Source organism: Eulemur rufifrons, chromosome 3, assembly GCF_041146395.1.
Source record: "Eulemur rufifrons isolate Redbay chromosome 3, OSU_ERuf_1, whole genome shotgun sequence".
Taxonomy (NCBI): domain Eukaryota; kingdom Metazoa; phylum Chordata; class Mammalia; order Primates; family Lemuridae; genus Eulemur; species Eulemur rufifrons.
Window position 1 is genome coordinate 61,234,300 of NC_090985.1, and position 18,911 is coordinate 61,253,210.

Here is an 18,911-nt window from a genome sequence, read left to right on the forward strand (position 1 = left end):
TGCACAGCTCTGTGAATATATTTAAAACCATTGAACTATAGACTTTAAAAATGAATACATTATATTTAGCTTTATAATCATAAAAATAAGTTTTTGGAACTTTAGAAAATGAAAGATAAAAGCATACTCTGTTGCTCAGAAGACACCCAACTGTTGTGAGTACCAAGATTCTTAGTACTCTCTAATGGCACCCCCTGGAAAGCACGCCATCAAAATTCAATTTAATATTCAATTATCAATATTCTTGGAGTAAACACAGGGGTGACTTCTGCAGGTCTGTCTTTTATGGTGTTTTCACCATTTGCCAGTGGCATCACGCTCAATTTGGTAAACTCCTACGTGCTAGTGGCTCCCAAATTCCTGCCTTCAGCCCAGACTTCTACTGAAAACTCCATACCCGGCGTTCTAGTGTCCCACGTGCACCTCAGGTCCACCATGACCAAACACGGTTCCCCTTGTATTTTTTGTCCAGTTGGTGCCACCATCTTCCTTCCAGTCACCAATGCCAGAAACTTGGAGGTCCTCCTGGAATCTTCATTGTCTGTCACCGCACACAGCTCTATCTCTCTGCCGGTTCAGGCTTCCAGATTGTTCTTGAATGTGTGTCCTCCTCTCTCTGTCCTCCACTGTCCTGCAGGCCCTCGCTGTCTCCTGCCGGTCTCTGCTCCAGGCTGGTCCCCTTAAATCAATCCCTCCTCCCCAACCTCCGCCCCCGCCATCTGCTGGCAAAATCAATCCGGAAAACTGTGGCCCTCCATCACCTGCAGATGTCGTTCATTAAAGCACACACGGCCTCTCTGCCCAGGGCCCTGCCTCCCTCCCTCCTCTCTTTTCTCGGCACTCCTTGTGACCTATGTCTGCCCAAGCTCCCGTCCACTCTCCTGAAACTGAGGTGATCGACTCCTACTCATCCTTTCAGCTTAGCTCAGGGAAATCTCTGTACACCCAGATGGAGATCGCGCTCACGTCCCCTTCCGTGTTGTGTTATACACCTACTTACTCTTCTGTCCCCCCCAACTGCTGTGAGTGCCTGGACGGTGCCCACGCTCTCCTCGTCTCTGTAGCACCAGCACAGGCCCCAGCATAACCATGCTTGATAAACGTTCGTTCGTTGAACAATGGACAGATGAACCATGGGTAAAACAAATGTGATTTAAATTTTGAATCTAAGCCAATGGTTAAGAAGTCTTAAAATCCAGTTTTTAAGCGCTAAGTGCCTTTGCTTGTCTCCATGAGGACGTAGATTGCGTCTGTTTTGCTCATCACTGTGTCTCCAATGTCAGTCAGTGTTTGCTGGAAGGGTGGATGGGAAAATAAACGAATGAATGAACAAACAAGGATACAGGCAGAGAAATGCATTGAAAACAAACTGCTTTCACAAACTGACATTCACAACATACCTGTGTTGCCTCCCAAACCTGAGTTAGTTTACTCAGTACCCAATACCTTGGAACCTTGGGAAGCATTCATTTTGCCCTTGAACAAATAATTATCCAATTGAATGTGAAAATTTAGGTGACACATACTGCTGTATTTCCTGCATCCAACTACATTGTAAGGCCCGAATGAATATGCCCCCGTTGCTAGAGGGAGAAACGTGAGCTTCTTTATTGTCATTATGGAGTGGAAAAGGTCACATCTCTGGGGTTCTTCAGAAAGTGTGTCTAGACTGTTTGATTCATACAAAATAAACTGATGTATCACATCTGCTTCACAGAAATAAGAAAAATGGAGTCCTTTTTTTGCTTTGGGTATGAGACAGTTTAATTTTTGTTCCTGTAATTCCTGTAATCAATGGTCTAGAAATCTGTATGAAAATTGAAGGATTTCTATGTTCTCAGAATAGTCTCAGGGCTTCCTGCATCATGAGAAACCAACCACAGTACTAAAAAGTACTTTATAAAATACAATATTCAGTTGATGTGTTGAGAAAATAAAAAACGAACTTGAATGCAGCAAAGTTAGAGCAATAATATATCTGTTCACCAGTTCTATTTTTTATTTTGTAAATTTGTTATAAGTGTGATTACTATGCCAAATCCAAGGATTAATGACAGACCAACAATGACCACACAAAGATGGTGGAAATGGTATTATTTGTAATGCTCCTAAACTGTAAAATTGTGGAATAAGTTTAATGGTAAGAAATTCACAGTCAGATGGAAAAGCCAGACATCCAACTTTGTCCTTGTTCCTACTCTTTCACTATAGTCATGACATAAAAGTTGAGGGCCTCAAGTAAAGCACCTTGGTGGTTTGATCTAGCATTTCTGGAAACGTCATAGGCACTAACACTCATTCAGCAAACATTTGGGGAAACTGTGTTCCAGACACTTACATGCCAGAGATATTCAGATGATTGGAATATGGTCCATGGCTCACCTAGACAGATACCTGCAACTTGAGAGTGCTGAGCTGAGGGCGAACAGGCATGGACAGGTGCTGAGGAGACTGGAGAACCAGGCACGGAAGGCTTTTGTCCCAGTTCAGGGAAGGGGGCTTAGGGCTTGAATTAGAGCAGTGGTGACAGATAGGAGAGTGCAGATCCAAGAACTGTTTAGGGAATTGAGTCAGTGGGGCTGGTTGAATATATGGATCTGGGGGGTAAAGAAGAGCGAGAGGTCAAAGATATCCCTGAGGATTCAGCTTGGGCCACCCAAAGACAGTGGTACAGCTCACTGGAATAGGAGTGGGTTCAAGGGAATAGGATAATGAGTTAAGATCTGGACGTGTTAGGTTTTAGATAACTATGAGACACCCAGGAGTAGGTGTCCTGGGTGCTGCTGAAAACATGAATGTGGAGCTGGATGAGAGAGTAGACCTGGAAATGAAGAACAAGGACACTGTGCTAAGTGAGGGGACAAAAGGGGACAAAGGATAAAATTCTGGGGGATGGGTGAGGCAAGAGCAATGGCCAACAGTTTTGACAACAAGCAAGGAGGTATGAGGTGGCGCTGGAAGCCAAGAGAGGAGAAATTTCCAGGAGGAGATTCTGTTATGACACACAGTAGATGCTCGATAAATGAGATAAATTAGGGTTGAACAAATAAATGTGGTCAGTAGCTGCTGAGTTTCCACCTGACTTTAAAGCAAACTTTATGTTTGTGTTAATTTATATTATAGAGGTTACGACTATTGGCTTTGGAGAAGCGAGCTAGAGCCCAGCTCTGCCACTTGCCACTTGGACGGCCTTGGACAAGGCCCCTAGGCCCACATGAGGATATGACCCACCTCACTAACTGACCATCAGAGGGAGGTGCCTAAATAAACTGACACAACCACACAATGCAGCTAAAAAGAATGAGACTAATTTTTATGAACTAACATGAGAAAAAATCTCTGAGTGATATCAAAAAGTTTCCAGAATGGAGCAATCTACAAAACCATTCTTCAATTCTCCAGGTATAAAGATGTGTATTTATAGTCACAGAAAGGTCTGGAAGGATATACTGGAAGGATATCCCAATGCAATCACAGCAGTTACTCTGGGGAGGGGACTGAGGTTGGAGGGAGGAAGGCATGTGGGTTTTGAGGTCTCCCTACAAGGTTTGATTTTTTATGACAAATGTGTTCAACTATTAATTGTGTAATTACAAATTAATATGCTTTAAAACTACATTTAAAATATTGTCTACCTTCTAATGTTGTGGTGAAGGCAAAAATGAGACAACTATAAAACACACTATTGCACAATGGCTGCTCTCCCTACACAAACCATATAAACCACACCGGGTGAGGACTCCTGAAAAGGCAACAGGAACCCGCCTGTGGAGCATCAGCTCTGTGGTTGGCACTTCTTTACAATGGCCTCTAGCAGATAGATGTTACATGTGGCCTTGGGCTAGTTATCTAACCTCTCTGTGCTTTAGATTCCTTACCTACCGTGGGAATAGTAACAGCACCTATTTACAGAGAGTTGGGAAAATTAAATGCACGGATGCGTGTAAAGCTCTCTGAACGGTGCTTAGTGAATGTTTGCTATTAATATCAGCATCATATTTTAACATCATCCTTATATTTTAGCTGAGAAGACAAATGTTCAAAAAGATGATGTTACTTAACCAAGTTCTCACAGCTAGTAAATGTGTGACCTAGAATTTTTAATAAAGATCTATGTAAGATTTTGCACTGTACCATTGGGTACACACACACACACACACACAAATGGGCTTACGTAATAAAACTGAACAGAAAACTGAATATGGGCCAGGGGCTGGTGGGGGAGTGGGGAATGGGGATGTATTGTTAATGAGTACAGAGATTTAGTTTTGCAAGATGAAAAAAGTTCGGGAGACCGACAGTGGTGATGGTTGCACAATAATGTGAATGTACTTAATGCCACCAAACTGCACACTTAAATGGTAAATTTTATGTTATATGTATTTTTACCACAATTAAAATTTAGAAAAATAAATTTTAAAAAACTGAAATGAAACAAATTTGCCTTAAGACTGCCAGCCTAGAAGTTGGAGCTGTAGCCAAAGGCCCCTGCCCCCAAATAGTTGAACACATTCGTAATAAAAAATCAAACCTTGTAGGGAGACCTCAAAACCCACGTGGCTCCCTCCTCCAACCTCAGTCCCCTCCCAGAGTACCTGATGTTATTGCATAGGGATATTCTTCCAGCCTCTGGCTGAGTCTCTGGCCATGGCCTCCCACACTCGTTCCATCTCCCCAGGCCCCCACCTTCCGTCTATCTGTGCCTCTCGGGAGGGCTCCCCTGGAGCAGACATCCATCCACTCCCCTCGGCCTTCCTCATCTGGCCCAGGGGAGCAGGTTCCGTGTCCTGCTTGGTCCTGCCCCCAGGAATCTGGGCGCATGCTCTTCCCTCTGACATCCCTCCTCCCCCCGTATGGCTAGCTCAGGTGTGACCTCTTCCCCGAAGGCCAGAGAAGTGCCATGTTGTACCCCCCAACATTTCGCTGCTGGTGCGTGGTAGACAACAAATGCACACTGGAAGTCCCTCTTCCCACACCAGCACATGCGCTGGGGTTCCAGCCAGTGAACTGCAGGCCCAATCAATATGCAGACCTTGTTCTGCTTAGCTAGCCACAAAGAGGATACATTTAAATGAAGGGCTCACATTTGGGTTTTGGGTTTTGTTATTTGCTGGAGGATCAGCAACGAAACATTAATTAATGTTAAGACTGTCCCTCTGAGCAAGGAATACGTGCCCACCCCAACCGCGGGTACATCTAGTGACCTCTGCTCTAAAGCCTAACAGTGTGGGTCTCCTCTACTGGCCCCTGCCCCAGAGGAGCTGGGTGTTTGCATAGAGGGTCCTCCGACATTATCCACCTGCCAGCTGGCTCATGCATTAGTCATTACCCAATGGGAGTAGCTGGCATTCTTTCCTCCTGTCTGGAGCTCATTCAGAAACATGCCTCACAGGCAGGCTGTCCCTTCCAATCTCATTATTGGTGGCATTGCCTGACCAGCATGTCATGGATAAATCACAGGTCCCTGGGGAGTGGATTTGACCCACTGCATAGTTGACCATGCAGTTTATCCAGCAGGGGCAACGGGAGGGCATTACTTGTCAGCATTCACTGCATTCAGGCACTGTGCTGGGCGCAGGAGCTAAATATCCCTGTACCCATGGAGCTTCCAGATCGGTCGGGGTGACAGACATCACCCAATAAACAAAAATGACTAATTACACTAACAGCCAAGAAGGGAAAATATTGAATGCAGTGAGACAACGCAGGGAGAGATACAGGGTGGCAGAAAACATAATTTAAATTGGGGGTAGTGCAGAGAAAGCCTCTCTCGGGAAGTGACGTCCACCCTCCCTCCAAGGGTGAAGCTGCCCCTCTCATTACCCTCGTGTGCACAGACACACACACAGAGATTTACACGCAGCACATACACACACAGACACATGCACACACAGACACACACAAGGCACATAGACATGCATATGGTCACACACACAGAGACACACAGACACAGCAGACACCCATATACCCGTGGGCATACAAACACACACACACATGCATACACATGTACACATGCATACATCCCTCTGTGACATCTCAAACCTGCTCCCAAGGGGCTGTGTGAGGTGCACCCATGAGAGAGCACGGGGGGGGGGGGGGGGGCCGGGCATGGGCCAGCCAGCACGGGGTGTGGCACACGGCCTTGCCCCCAGCTAAGCAATGGCTCCTGGCTGATGCAATTCTGTCCCGTGGGGCCTCTCCTGGCATTGTCTGCTGAGGCCAGCACTCCAGTCTCTCTGAATATGTGACATCTGTACATTCCAGTTTCCAGGCATCGAGCTCGTCCCTGAAATATCAGCAGAAACGAGTCCCTTAGACTCAGAAGCGTCTTGCAGTTCTGAAGCTTTGACACACATCCACACGTTCCCATTGGGAAGGGGAATTCAGGTAAATGAGAACGTCAGTAGGATATTTTGGTTTGACTGGAATTTTTTTTAGCACAAAAAGGCTTTAAAACAAACACACACAACACAAGGGCTTTTTTTAAATGAAGAAGCTACTTGAATAATGGGTGATCTCATGTTTTAAAATTGGAAAATTACATAGCAATATATTTAAACACTGTGCATAAGACCTCACCATCCTCCTCCTGAAACTCCAATCGCTGGCTCCCGGGTTCCCAGGGCAGCGTGAAGGCCAGGGTGGAACTGGTTTCCCCCAGGGCTCCGTCAGTTCCCACCAGCGCCGCGTTCCCGGAGCCCGTCCTCAACTGTCCAATCCAGGAGAAGCACAAAGAAAGCTGTCTGGCTTCTCTCTAGCAGGCAGAAGAAAGCCCGGGGACACCCTTGGTTTTGTGCATTGCGGTTTCCCTCCTCTCCTCCCACATTTTCCACAAAAAGAAAGGCAGACTCCAAACCCACGATGGCCTTTGAAATGACCGACCTGGAGACAGTGGGTTATAATTCGGCCCGGGCAGACCCACAAAGTTTGCCAGAGAAAATCGATAGGAAGCTGACAGATCAAAAGTGAGTCATGCCAGCTCTCCTCTTAGGAAACAGTTAGTTGGGTGTCTGACTGCTAACACCTCAGTTCTTTTCATAGTAGGTCTGAAAATAGCTCAGAAGTCTTTAAATGTCTGGAGACGTGGGCGACGAAAAGAGTTTTAAGTAGAAAAAACCTCCCTGAGAACCCCAATTCTGTTCCTACCACGTTCGCCCAGGCTGTCTGCTCACACCAAACTCCTGGGTGCCCAGGGACGGCAGGACAGACCAGGAGTCTGCGACTCAGGGCTGACCATGCCTGGATGGGTGACGAACCTGGTCATTCAGGTGGCCAGGCCCTTCGTGCTGTCAACCTTGTGTGTCCTTTGTTACACATCTCCTATGTCCCCAGCGCCCTGCCGCCTGCCCCTGGTTGCCGCATTGAAAGGCAACTCCTTCCTAAGTGGGCCCCTTTCCCCGTCTCAGAGCCCTGCTCGTCCCATGCAGATTTTTCACTTTCTCAGCTGCGACCCTTCGTGCCTGTGGGTGGATTCAGCATGAGAACCAGCAGCGGCCAGAGAAGTCACCAGGGGGTCTAAGATCCTGGAAGGGGAAAGCTGAGCCGGGTGGCGGGGAGAGAGTGCAGACAAGCGTGGGTCAGAGAGGACAGCTGGATGTGAGTCTGTGGGAATGAAGACGTGTGTTAACAAGGACTGCAGTGGGGGGAGGGCCTTGGAATGGAGCCTGGGGCCCAATGTGCGAGACACCGTCAGGACAGTGTTGGTGAGAACCTGGTGTCCGGTTGGGTGTGGGTGAAGGGACTGAGCGCGCTGTCAGGGCTGACCCTGAGGCGGCATTCCCCGTGAAGGGTCTGAAAATCACCTGCACCAAAGTCACCTGAGAGCCTTCAACAGCAGATTCCTTGTCCCGCCCCAGGAATCTGATTTTGCACGTGGGGTGATGTCCAGAAACCTACATTGTCAAAAGCTCCCCAGATGATTTCAAGGCACAATAAAGGGACTTCAAAGTCTGTGCTGCTTAACGACCATGAGCAATGTCCTTTAGATTTATTCCCCTTATATCTAGAATTGTATTGGCAATTAGTCAGCTGCCAGTAAATGATCGCTATGGTGAGCAAATGGATAAATAAATGGGGATACATCCGAGATGACGGAAATTTCAACCTTCGGGTCTGGAGCACTGAGGTTGCATGAGCAGGAATGAGGAAGGGGCCGCGAGGAAGCGCAAGCGGGAGTGAGGACAAGAAGTGCCGTTTCAGCCAGGGTGACTTCCAAATGCACAGGGTGACATGGGCAGTGGGCTCAGAGGTGGGGAGGAGGCGGGCAGGGGGCATGGGGGTTACTCACAGGCAGGCGAGTGGAGGCTGCAGGGGGCTAAAGAGGACCGCAGGCTGCCAGGGACAGAGCTGTCGGGGTGCAAGGCAGAGAGGGACAGAAGGAGACTGAGGGACCAGGGGGTGGAGGTGAGAGACAGCATCAACATCACTCTGTCTGGACATCAGGGAGGAGGGAGTGCAAGGGACTTACAGGTGGATCTGCAGGGTCAAAAAAAGTGGGGGGAGCTTGAGAACTGAGGAAAGGCCACTGAATTTATTAATGGCTCTGAGGAAAGCACTAGTGACCAGCAAGAGAGCAGTTTCAAAAGGACGGTAGGATCAGAGGTGCGTCGCAGGGGAAAATGAGGCACTGGCTGGCGAGGAAAGCTGAGGTTGCCATGGAGACTGCCCGCCCCGGGGTTCCCAGGGAAAGCAAAGAAATAGGCTGACAGGTCAGGGGTCCACTGAGAAAAACCCATCCCTGTGGCTGCCCCTCTGATGCCAGCCTCCCACAGGGTGTCACCTGTCCTTTCTTCTCTGTCTCCGGACCTTTCCTGGCGATCTTGCTCATGGTTTCACTTCCATCTCCAAGCCAAGGACTCTGTCCCAGGACTCTGCCCACCACAGGCCAGCATCTGTGTGTCCCCAGGCACCCGGGCAGCACGGCTCCGCCTCAGGAAGGATCCTAGTATTCCCTGTCTCTCTTGGTGGCCCCACCATCCACCCAGTCACCAACCCAGCCAGGAACCCAGAAGCCGCCCTGCCCCTCCCTCTCCCTCCTGTTGCAGATGGAGACCTGCAGAGCCAGCCTCCTCCCCTCTGCCCCCTGCCCCATCCGCTCCCTTTGTCTGTACTGTGGCCGTGACCTCGAATAGGCCCCTTGGCCCCTCTCATGTTCCCAGCTGCTGCCAGAGTCACATTCTGACAACATTGATCTGGTCAGGATGTCTCCACCCCAGTGACAAAAGAATGAAGTTCAAGCTCTTTAGTTTTTCAGATGGTTTTGCTCTGACCTATTTTTGCACTTTGCTTCTTAGCCAGACTGACTTACGTGTTTCCCACATGTGCTGGCTGCCTTTGCCTCCTTGTCTTTGCTCGTGCAGGTCCCTGTTCCTGGAGGAAGAGGTTTCTTCCCTTCCCCTCCCCCCACACCCCCGCCATCCCTGACTCCCACCACCACCCTCTGTTTGGCCAGAAGCTTCTCCTCTTCCTGTGCACAACCCGGAAGTCCCATCTTCACGAGGAAACATTTATTTTTTCTTTCCTTGTATCCTCGTTGCCCTTTTCATCCCAAATGCTTTTAGTGGTCTCCATAGCTGTCTACTCTACCAGATTGCGATGCCCTGGGAGAGCGGACAGGGGATCCCGGCTCCAGGTGGAGGAGAGTGGGCGTGGCCTCCCTCCAGGTGGAGGAGAGTGGGCGTGGCCTCCCGCAATAGTCACTTCCAGGAGGCCCCTGGTGGGCTAAGAGCTGTGCTGACTGAAAATGCGATAAATTCATTGGAAGGCCTAAAATAACTCCATTAAACCTTGCCTCTCTTCTTCTTCTCCCTAATGTACTTTCTGCTCCTTTTCCCGGCTTCTCCCTACTCCTTTTTCCTCCTGCAGGAACTTACAAGGTGCACCTGCCCTCCTTCCCTGCTCCATTGTATCTCTTTCCCCTGGGCCAGGCCTTCGAGGCTGTGCTTGTGTCCACCTGCTTCTGAAGGTGTCAGCTTGTCAGCTGCAGACACGGTCACCTGCTTGGGAGAATTTAGGCAGGAGGATGGTGACATCGATAAATGAGGTCACAGAAGGAGGAAAATGTTGCCATTTTTCAGACCTACAGTATCAATTGGATGTAACACCCATATAAGATCCTTGGGTAGAAATACTAGTTAAAAGTTCTAAAAATAAGAGAAGATTATAACCATGTAAGTGCAGTATTTAAGTGCTTCCCTCAAGAGGAGGTGTTTGTTTTTCCTCCTAAGACACAAGGCAGGCCAGAGTGGTGGCTCACGCCTCTAATTCTAGCACTCTGTGAGGCTAAGGCAGGAGGATCGCTTGAGCCCAGGAGTTTGAGGTTGCTGTGAGCTATGGTGATGCCACTGCACTCTAGCCTGGGTGACAGAGCAAGATTCTGTCTCAAAAAAAAAAAAAAAGACACAAGGCATCCTAGCCCCAAAATACATCCGTTTATACCCCGGCTGGAGGGACAACAGCTAGAGGGGGAGCCAAGCTATGCCCCACTTGACGGGAATGCCAGGACCACGACCCTCCTCGGTGCTGTGCTCCTTCTTCAGCCCCCAGGAGTCCAGGGCAAGTCCACACAGATCCCTGCTCCCTTCTGCAGAGTACTGGAAGAGGACACCTGCAGATCCCACCCCTCCTCAAGGGGGAGTGAAGTGCTGGCTGGGGAGACCCACCTGCCCTGCACACTTAGGGCAACCTCATAGGAACAGCGGTAGGGGATCTGCCAGGCTCCACACAGGCAACCAAAAACAGTGGGCAGAGTCAGCCCCGAAGCCAAATGGGATCAATGCAATTCTCTCCTCTGTTCAATGATTTTTAATAGCAGGAATTTTGATGAGGTATAAATGGGTGTAAATAGTTCAAAGCCCAAAGGAGACACTCAACCATGACTTTAAAACTATATTCACTTGGAACAGACACTAACTAGCCCAAGCAGTTTTCTGGTTGCCTTGTCCCTGAAACTGTCATCTATTGTGGCTGACTGCTGAAGAGGAAATGAAGCCAAATAGAAGGTTGTAAGTAGTCCCTCTGCTCTGATTACAAGTAAATTAGGGATATCAGGATCTGTTCACAGCTGTAATGAGGATGCAGAGACATGCAGAAATTCTGTTTCTTACATTAAAGGGAAGAACTTGGCAGGGCTTTAAGGATTATCTAATCCAACCTTCTCATTTTGCAGCAATGGAACGTGAGGCTCAGAGAGGCCAAGTGATGTGCCCACGGTCACAGAGCTGAAGGCAAAACCGAGCACAGCCTGGTCAGCCCGGCGCCCTTCCCACTGAGTCACCACAGCCTTCAGAAGGGCTCTGGCTCTAAGTCTGGGTTTAGTAACGCTAAGACTGGCTCCATGTGCCCCCCCGCAATATTCACACTCAACCAGCCAGGATACTGAGGGGTTCCCAGTACCCTATGTCCTGTTGGGAAGCTACTTCATCAGCAGGGACAGTGGCCCCTGGTGAGACAGGATGAGGTTGTCAGGGCTGGCCATCAGAGCCACCAAGCAGGACAGTGCTCGGGGGTGGGGGGAGGATCCTGCAGGGGTGTCTGTTTCACCAGGGTTCCAAGAATACATGACTGTGCCTTCTACAAAGAAGGCTAGTAGCTCTAGGTCCTGGCTAAAAAGATCCCACCTCTATATGCATGCAAAGAATAAACATAGCCCAGCCTTTCTCAGGAAATCTGGTCCCCAACTTCGAATGCCCTTGTTGTGTTTGCACTGCATATGTAATTGAAGTGCCTCCAAGAAGCGCAGATAATTTTTTTCCATTTAATCTGCATACTTTCCGAGGCTGGAGTCCTGAGTGTGTCAGTGTTACTGCTCATTCCTGAGTCGAGGCACGGAGATGAAAGTGCAGCAATCAGACACAATGGTTCAGCGGAGCCTGAGCCAATGCTTGCACAGTAGTGTGTTAATGAGCGTTAAAACTGACATCGCAAATACAGCGTTCTCAATTTTTAAAATTACAACTCTGTAACAAGTCATGCTGTTAAAACATACAAGAAATACCAGTTAAGCCTTCAAGTAGATAACACACGGCCTGTACAGATCACCGCTATCCCAAAGTGCATAACAACTTATTTTCTTTGAAATGAGGCAAAAATTAGCAGGTAGTTCAATTACTTGAGTGCTAAGATAAGTAGAAATAACAAATTCAAATGTTAAATACCAATTACTACCTTATGAGCTACAAATCAGCTCGGCATTACAACATGCCCCTCCTCAGCAGTAAACCCCAGGAAATGAAGGGTTTGATGGAAAACACAAACCTATAACTGATATGCATTTGTGCAATAGATGTGTGTCACTTCCCAACCCAACACTTCCAAAATGCTCATCACATATGTCATGAGAAAAGCCTGCTCTGTGTATTTGTCCCAATGGCATTGAAAATAATAACCTTCAAATGTTGGGAGTGAAGCTGCTTTCAAGCTAATAGCTGGAAATAAATGATCTCCAGTTTCCACTGAGTCCCCCCTAAAGGAGGTTTATGGGTCAGTCTGACAGCTTTGTGGCGTTAAGATGTCACCTCATATTAATAGCTTTTGCTCCAAGAACAGAGCAGAAAATTAACCTGACCCTCCCTCCCTGGTTAGCTTCAGGGACTAAAGGAAACTGCTATGTTAGATGTTGTCTTGCAAAGTCAAGCCAAGGTCCAATCGAGAGCACTTGTGAGCTTCCTACCTGGGTGGGACTCTGGGGGAGGGGACGACTATTCCCTGCATCACAGTTCGTCTCCGTTCTTTGTTGGAATTAACTCCAGCATTCAAGCCAGGTGTGTTGTTCTCGCCCCCACTTATCTGAAGCCATCACTTGGAAAACTCAATGCTATTGGGACATTCTCATGCTCAGAAGTGACTGACAGTCAAGGTGGGCAAAGTAACATTTTATACAAGGATATATATATATATATATGTACAAGAGATGTTAAAAAGATAGTCTCTAAAGCACTTTGGGATTCCTCCAATGAAAGGCACCAGATAAATGCAAGTCATTACCAAAAAGAAAAGTCAAGTTATCCAGCTTTCACATCTGCAAAGGTACCCACTAGGGTACCTCTTTTTTTGGTGGTAAACCATCTTGTTAGGAAAAATACATATGAGAGTGACTGAGTTATTCTGCCTCCTTCCTTGTTTCCACTTTGCACAAGCTTCATGGCCAGTGACCATGGAGACCACACTCAGTGACCTGATGCCAGCAGCCTTGGCAAACTGAACAGTCTTCACAAGTTTGTACCATCACCTGCCTTTGGTTCAGCTGGTGCTGATTTTGTCAATTTTATGCCTTCCAGCGCTGGAAACATCAGCCAAAGCCAAGTGTGTTCCCTGTGCAAATTCTAAAAATTAGCCCTGCTCCTCTGATTCAGTGGCCAGTTGCCTCAGAGTCATCTCATCTTTTCTGATGCTTCTGAGAAACAGGTGTAGACACTGGGAGGTGGCCACCTCCTGCCAACCCTTCCTCTCCATGTGACTCCAGTCTGATAGAAGGATTTGAACTGGGGACTCAAGGGCATGAATGATGAGTGCATTCATCCAACAAATTGCCATGCTATAGCAGCCATGGCAACTGCCAGTACACAAACCTCTTAGGAGATCCTCTCCACACCTCTGTGAGATATGTGTTATCTTCGATCAACTAAAACACAGAGTGGAACTTCTGAAGGGGAGGCCCAAGCCTTGGATAAAAAGCTTAGGTTAACTCCATGCTCAGTCCCCTGGATCCTAAAGCCCTTTCAAAGACCAAACTTAATGACAGCCACAGGAAAGCTGTCAGATTACCATGAGGATAATGGAGCAGGATTATCCTACACAGGGTCCCGGTTTCCCTTCAGAATGTCATGTGCTGGTTAACTGAAGGAGGGGATGCATTTTGGAGAAGGAAACAGTTGTCTCCCTTGAACACAAGTTTAGAAGTCTTTGGAATAGCATTAAGATTTTCAAGAAGTTTATAATTATTTATCACATTTTATGAAGTAGCAATTTTTTGTTTTATGACTCTTTCCTTTCTCCTGGTTTCTACCCACTTTCCCCCAACAAAAGGCAGGTGGAATGGAAATAAGAACCACAGTGTTTCCATCTTGGGTAAGCCACACCACCTTCATGCACGTCTATGTTTTGAGTGTATACTTCCATACCACCAGGTTTCCATGTCATGGCAGGAACTCCAGGGCAATCATAGCATCATCTACAATATACCGTATCTTAGGAGCAAAATTATTTGAGTAAATCCTGCTTGGAAATAAAAGGGCTCTCATTTTATGAGCTTTTAGAGCAGGCAACAAAAGTATTTAAGCTACTGCTCTTGCTAGCAACACAACACTGTTCACCTCAGGGAGACAATACAACAGTACACCTTTTTTTAGTTGAGAAAGACAAAACACGACCTTATTTCTAAACATCTTAAAAAATAAATATTTCAAAAACATGCTACTGTGTGAGACAAGCAAAGTTTGGTCAAATACCCTAGACCAGGAACCTCACCCAGAAAGAATACACTTCTCTACAGTCACCGTAAGACAGATAGGGCTTGGCTGTGGAGGAGAAGCTTCAGCCTTCACTGAGTTGGCTTTAAGCACCCTGGTGTTTGAATGATTTAGCTGAAGCCCCTGTCCCCGACACATCTGTTCTTAGAAAAAAAAATTCAATCTTCACTACATGTTTAAGTAACATTCTCTAAAGAGTGACATTTACCAGATGAACATCAGTGTACATCACCTAAAGATGATTGGGGCACCCATGCAAGCCACAGAGCTACAGATCATTTATAAAAACAATTCACAGACTTGCATTGGTCAAGTGTGCTTAACTTGCATTCTCTTTGTTTTGGTCTTAAAACTAAATGAAAGCAATGGATAAAGAACTGAGATTTTGTTTTCACGTGACTGTGAGCAAAATCTCGTGATATCCTTGCTGACCTCATAGATGCATTTTCACTGGACAGACTTGTAGGGGCTTTTTGTACAGAACTCACAGGACGACCTCAGAAACAGGAGCACAACAACTCACAGACAGTACCAGGCCACAAGCACTAAAATAGTGTACACAAAGAACAGAAAACTTAGCATTCTGGGTGTACTCATCTGGCAGAAAGGTGAACATTTTATGCCCACAATGCAAAGACCAGTGAGTGTCATTTCGTTGAAAGGTGCAGAGGCATGGTGTCAGACACACCACCCTCTAAAAATGATTCTAAATACTGTAAAAGGAACCCGGGGTGCATATCCCATGCATCTCTCCCCTCTGGGGCTGGGCATATTCATTACGCCATAACCCTAAGGTGCCTGGACTGTGCCAGAGGCACAAGAGGCAGCTCAGCAATGTGGGACGGAGGGTGACAAGTCCTCCCAGCTAATGTAGGGAATCATTTAAACTTAGTTCACTTGGTGAGCTCCTGCTCATGTTTGTCAGGCTTGCCATGAGGGATTTAACTTTATGGGCATAGTAGTCCCTTAAATTGACAGAAGGGACCTCCTTCATTCCATCTCCAAAGTCACAGCTGCGCATAGCACTTTCAAGTTGCTTTTGGCGCCGGTAAAAGTGGGAGAACTTATTGAAGATCAAGGTGATGGGCAGTACCACCACAAGGATACCTGCCAAGATGCAGGCAGAGGCAGTCAGCTTCCCTGCTGTGGTCCCTGGGACCACATCCCCGTACCCCACTGTGGTCATACTGACAGTGGCCCACCACCAGCAGGCAGGGATGGTGGCCAGGCCCTCATTCTCCTCCTTCTCAATGGTGTAGGCGACCACGGAGAAGATGGAGATCCCCACAGAGAGGTAGAGCAGGAGCAGCCCTACTTCTTTGTAGCTGTATTTCAAGGTGGCCCCCAGGGAGCGGAGGCCAGTGGAGTGTCTGGCCAGCTTTAAGATGCGGAAGATCCGCATCAGCCTCAGGACCTGGGCCACCCTGCCCAAGTTGGCCAAGGTAGGTGTGCTCTCCACCACCAGGTTCACCACCAGAGTGATGTAAAAGGGGACGATGGACATGAGGTCAATAAGGTTTAGGGCATTCCTGAAGAACTTGAGGAAGTCAGGGGCCACAGCAAACCTGGCCACCAGCTCAAATGTGAACCAGGCGATGCCAAAGTGCTCCACGATCTCAAACCTGGGGTCTTCACCAGGGTTGCCCTGGCTGTCAGGGATTTGGAAGTCCGGCAGGCTGTTGAGGCACATGGTGATGATGGACCCCAACACCACCAGGATGGACAGGATACTGAAGACCCTGCTCAGGACTGAGTAGCCGGGGTTGTCCAGCGCCAGCCACAGCTGCCTGCGGAAGTTGCCCAGGGGCTGCCCATCAAACTTGGAGGCATCATTGTAGAAAGCGAGGATCTCATCGAAGGAGGACGTGGTGCTCTCCTGGTCGCTCTGCTCGTCCCATTTCTCCTGCTCGGGCTCCACTTTGCGGCCATGGTAGCTGTAACTGCAGCAGGAGTCGATGAAGAACTCGTTGATGCCCCAATACTCAATCTCCTGGCTGAAGGAAAAGACGCACAGCTCGGCCATGACGTGAAGCTTGCCGGTGTGATAGAAATGCAACACGTAGGGAAAGAGCTCCGGGTTGCGGTCGAAGTAGAACTCACGCTGGACGTCGTCGTAGTCGTCGCAGAGCTCCAGGATGGCCTCGCGCGAGTGGCAGAGCAGCAGGCGGCCCAGGCGCGTCTCGGGGAAGCGCAGCAGCGTGTGAGAGCGCAGCCTCCTCTTGAAGCCGCCTACGTTGATGCGGATCTCTCCATCCTCGACGTTGGCCTCCGACACGTCCCACAGGCTCTGGCCGGTCATGCTGGAGACGCCCAGCCGCCCGCGCCGCGCGGGGGCGCTACACCTGGAAGCGGAGGAACCGCGTCGGCCACAGCGCCGGGGCTCCCGGCCCCAGCGCCCCTCTTTCTCTCCCCACCCGTCCCTGGCGGGCCCAGTCCTCTCTAGGTGGGTCTCTGGGTGCTGAAGGGCACTGGGGTGGGGGAGCAGTTCTGTGGGGTTTGGACCCTTCCAAGGAAAGGCTGGGGTGGGTATGTTTTTACTAGCACGGCCGTGCCTCCACCCCCACCCCGGGGGTCCTGGAGATCGCTTTTCGCGTGCAGGGGTCGCGCCCACGCGGCTCTGAGAGCCCAGGGGGCTGTATGCGACCTTGCCCGTGGGCAGGCGGAGGAGACGCCCCCGCCCGCTCGCCGCAGACAGGCGGGACCGGAGCTGAGATACGCACGGGCAGGGCTGGGCCGGCTTGGGGGGCGCGTAGCTCCGGGAGGGGGGCGGGCGGGGAAATTCGCTCGAGTCTGTAAACCCGGGCCGGGGGAACGGGGGTGCCCCGGCCTTCCCTGCGTCCGGCTCCCACGACTGGAGCGCCCTCGCCCCCCGCCCGGTCTCCCCGCCGCCTGGCGCTGTGCCCTGGGGCCCCGTGCGCTGCGCCTTACCCGGCGGAGCTGCCCGGGCTCGCCCTGCGCGTTCTGGAAGCGCTTACCTGGGAGCACGGGCGCCCGCGGCCGAGGCCGGCGGGAAACTTCCCCGACCTGCTGGCGAGCATCGCGGCGGTGGCCGCTGCTGGCTGTGCGTGTGCGCGCGGGTGCGAGTGTGTGTGCGCCTGTGTGTGCGCCCGGCGGGCCGGCGGGCGGGGTCCGCCGAGCGTCTCCTCCAGTCTCCGGCCGGGCACGCCGCCGCCGCCCGCAGTTGCGGCAGGCTCACAGGTGGCCGCGTGGTCCCGCCGCTCGCGGAGCCCCCTCTGCGGATCCGTGCGCCCCTCACCCGCGGAGACAGGCAGGAGCCCGCGCCGCAGGCGAACGCGGAGCCGGGGCGGGAGCGGAGCCGGGGTGCCTGGGCGCGGGCCCTGCGCTGGGCGCGGCGCGGTGGTGCTGAACGGACAGCTCCGCGCGCCCCACTCCGGGCGCGGCAGCCTCCCCAGACTCGGAAGATGCCGTCGCCGCCGCGGCTTCTCAGCGCTTCTCTGGCGCGTCACCGCGACCCCCTTGCGCCCCCGGCTCCCGTGCTGGGCTGACACCTTTCCCTACCCTCCCCCCCCCGTGACAGCTGTTTTTGTCACCACCCCCAGGGCGCAGGCAGGGGGCTGCCTATGATGACCTTTCTCGGCAGGGTCTGGTAGGAGCAGGGCTAGAGAATAAAGGGAGACTTGCGCGTGGCCGGGGACAGGGCTGAACCAGAGGAACTCCGGGTGTCCCTTTTTAGGGACCTGAGGAAAAGTTTCCTGAAGCCCGGGGTGGGGCTGTTGGGGACTGCAGCTGCAGGGCAGAAGAGGGATCAGGGAACCCCAAGAGGGAGCTTGGCTTAGCTTGCGGGGGGGGCGAGAGCGCAGGGCCCCCCGCGTGGGAGGGAGTCCCCGAGTTTTCTCTGGGAGCTCGGTGTGGGCACCATGTGTGCACAGGCCGGGGTGGTGGGTGGGCCGCGGGGGAGTGTATGGAGGTGTGTGTGTGTTTGTAGGCTGAGGACACTAGAGTTTTCAGTGTCTGTGTGTACAGCCTTGATGAAAATGGGTCCTCTGACGGGTGGGGAAGTGTGCACAGTGTGTCAGTATAGGAGGAACCTGGGACATGTGTCAGTGCTCTGTGTGTATAATGGGGACCTGAGTACCCTGCCCACGGTGTGTGTGGACAGTGTAGTATTCAGTGGGACTGTGACAGGGTCAGGTGTGTGTAATATATTGAGAGATGTGTGCATTTGGACGGTGGTGACTGGGGTTGTGAGACCAGTGTAAGTGTGCTCAGGATCTGTGTCCTCATTCCCAAGATCTGAGATCTGAGCTCTTGGTCTCCTAAGATTGTCCTTAAGGCCCTGCCTACTGGTCTGAGCTGAGAAACGGACGGATGGTCCCTGGGGAGCTCCCTCCCTTTGGTCCCCCAGCCCTTCTGCATGGTGTCCATTTGCAAAGACTGGAGCACTACCAGGTGTGTGAGCTTAGCAGGGGGCCAGTGTCTACA

At 50.4% G+C, this 18,911-nt stretch overlaps 1 protein-coding gene across 1 annotated transcript; it reads right to left on the reverse strand.

Annotated features, from left to right (window-relative positions):
- Positions 1-11,856: 11,856 nt before the first annotated feature.
- KCNS2 (potassium voltage-gated channel modifier subfamily S member 2) lies at positions 11,857-17,829 on the reverse strand. Its single transcript, XM_069466186.1, has 2 exons — positions 17,444-17,829; positions 11,857-16,810 (listed from the first exon to the last, which is right to left on the reverse strand). The coding sequence occupies exon 2, from the start codon at positions 16,765-16,767 to the stop codon at positions 15,334-15,336; it is 1,434 nt and encodes a 477-aa protein (XP_069322287.1). The 5' UTR covers positions 16,768-16,810; positions 17,444-17,829; the 3' UTR covers positions 11,857-15,333.
- Between the last annotated feature and the right edge of the window lie 1,082 nt (positions 17,830-18,911).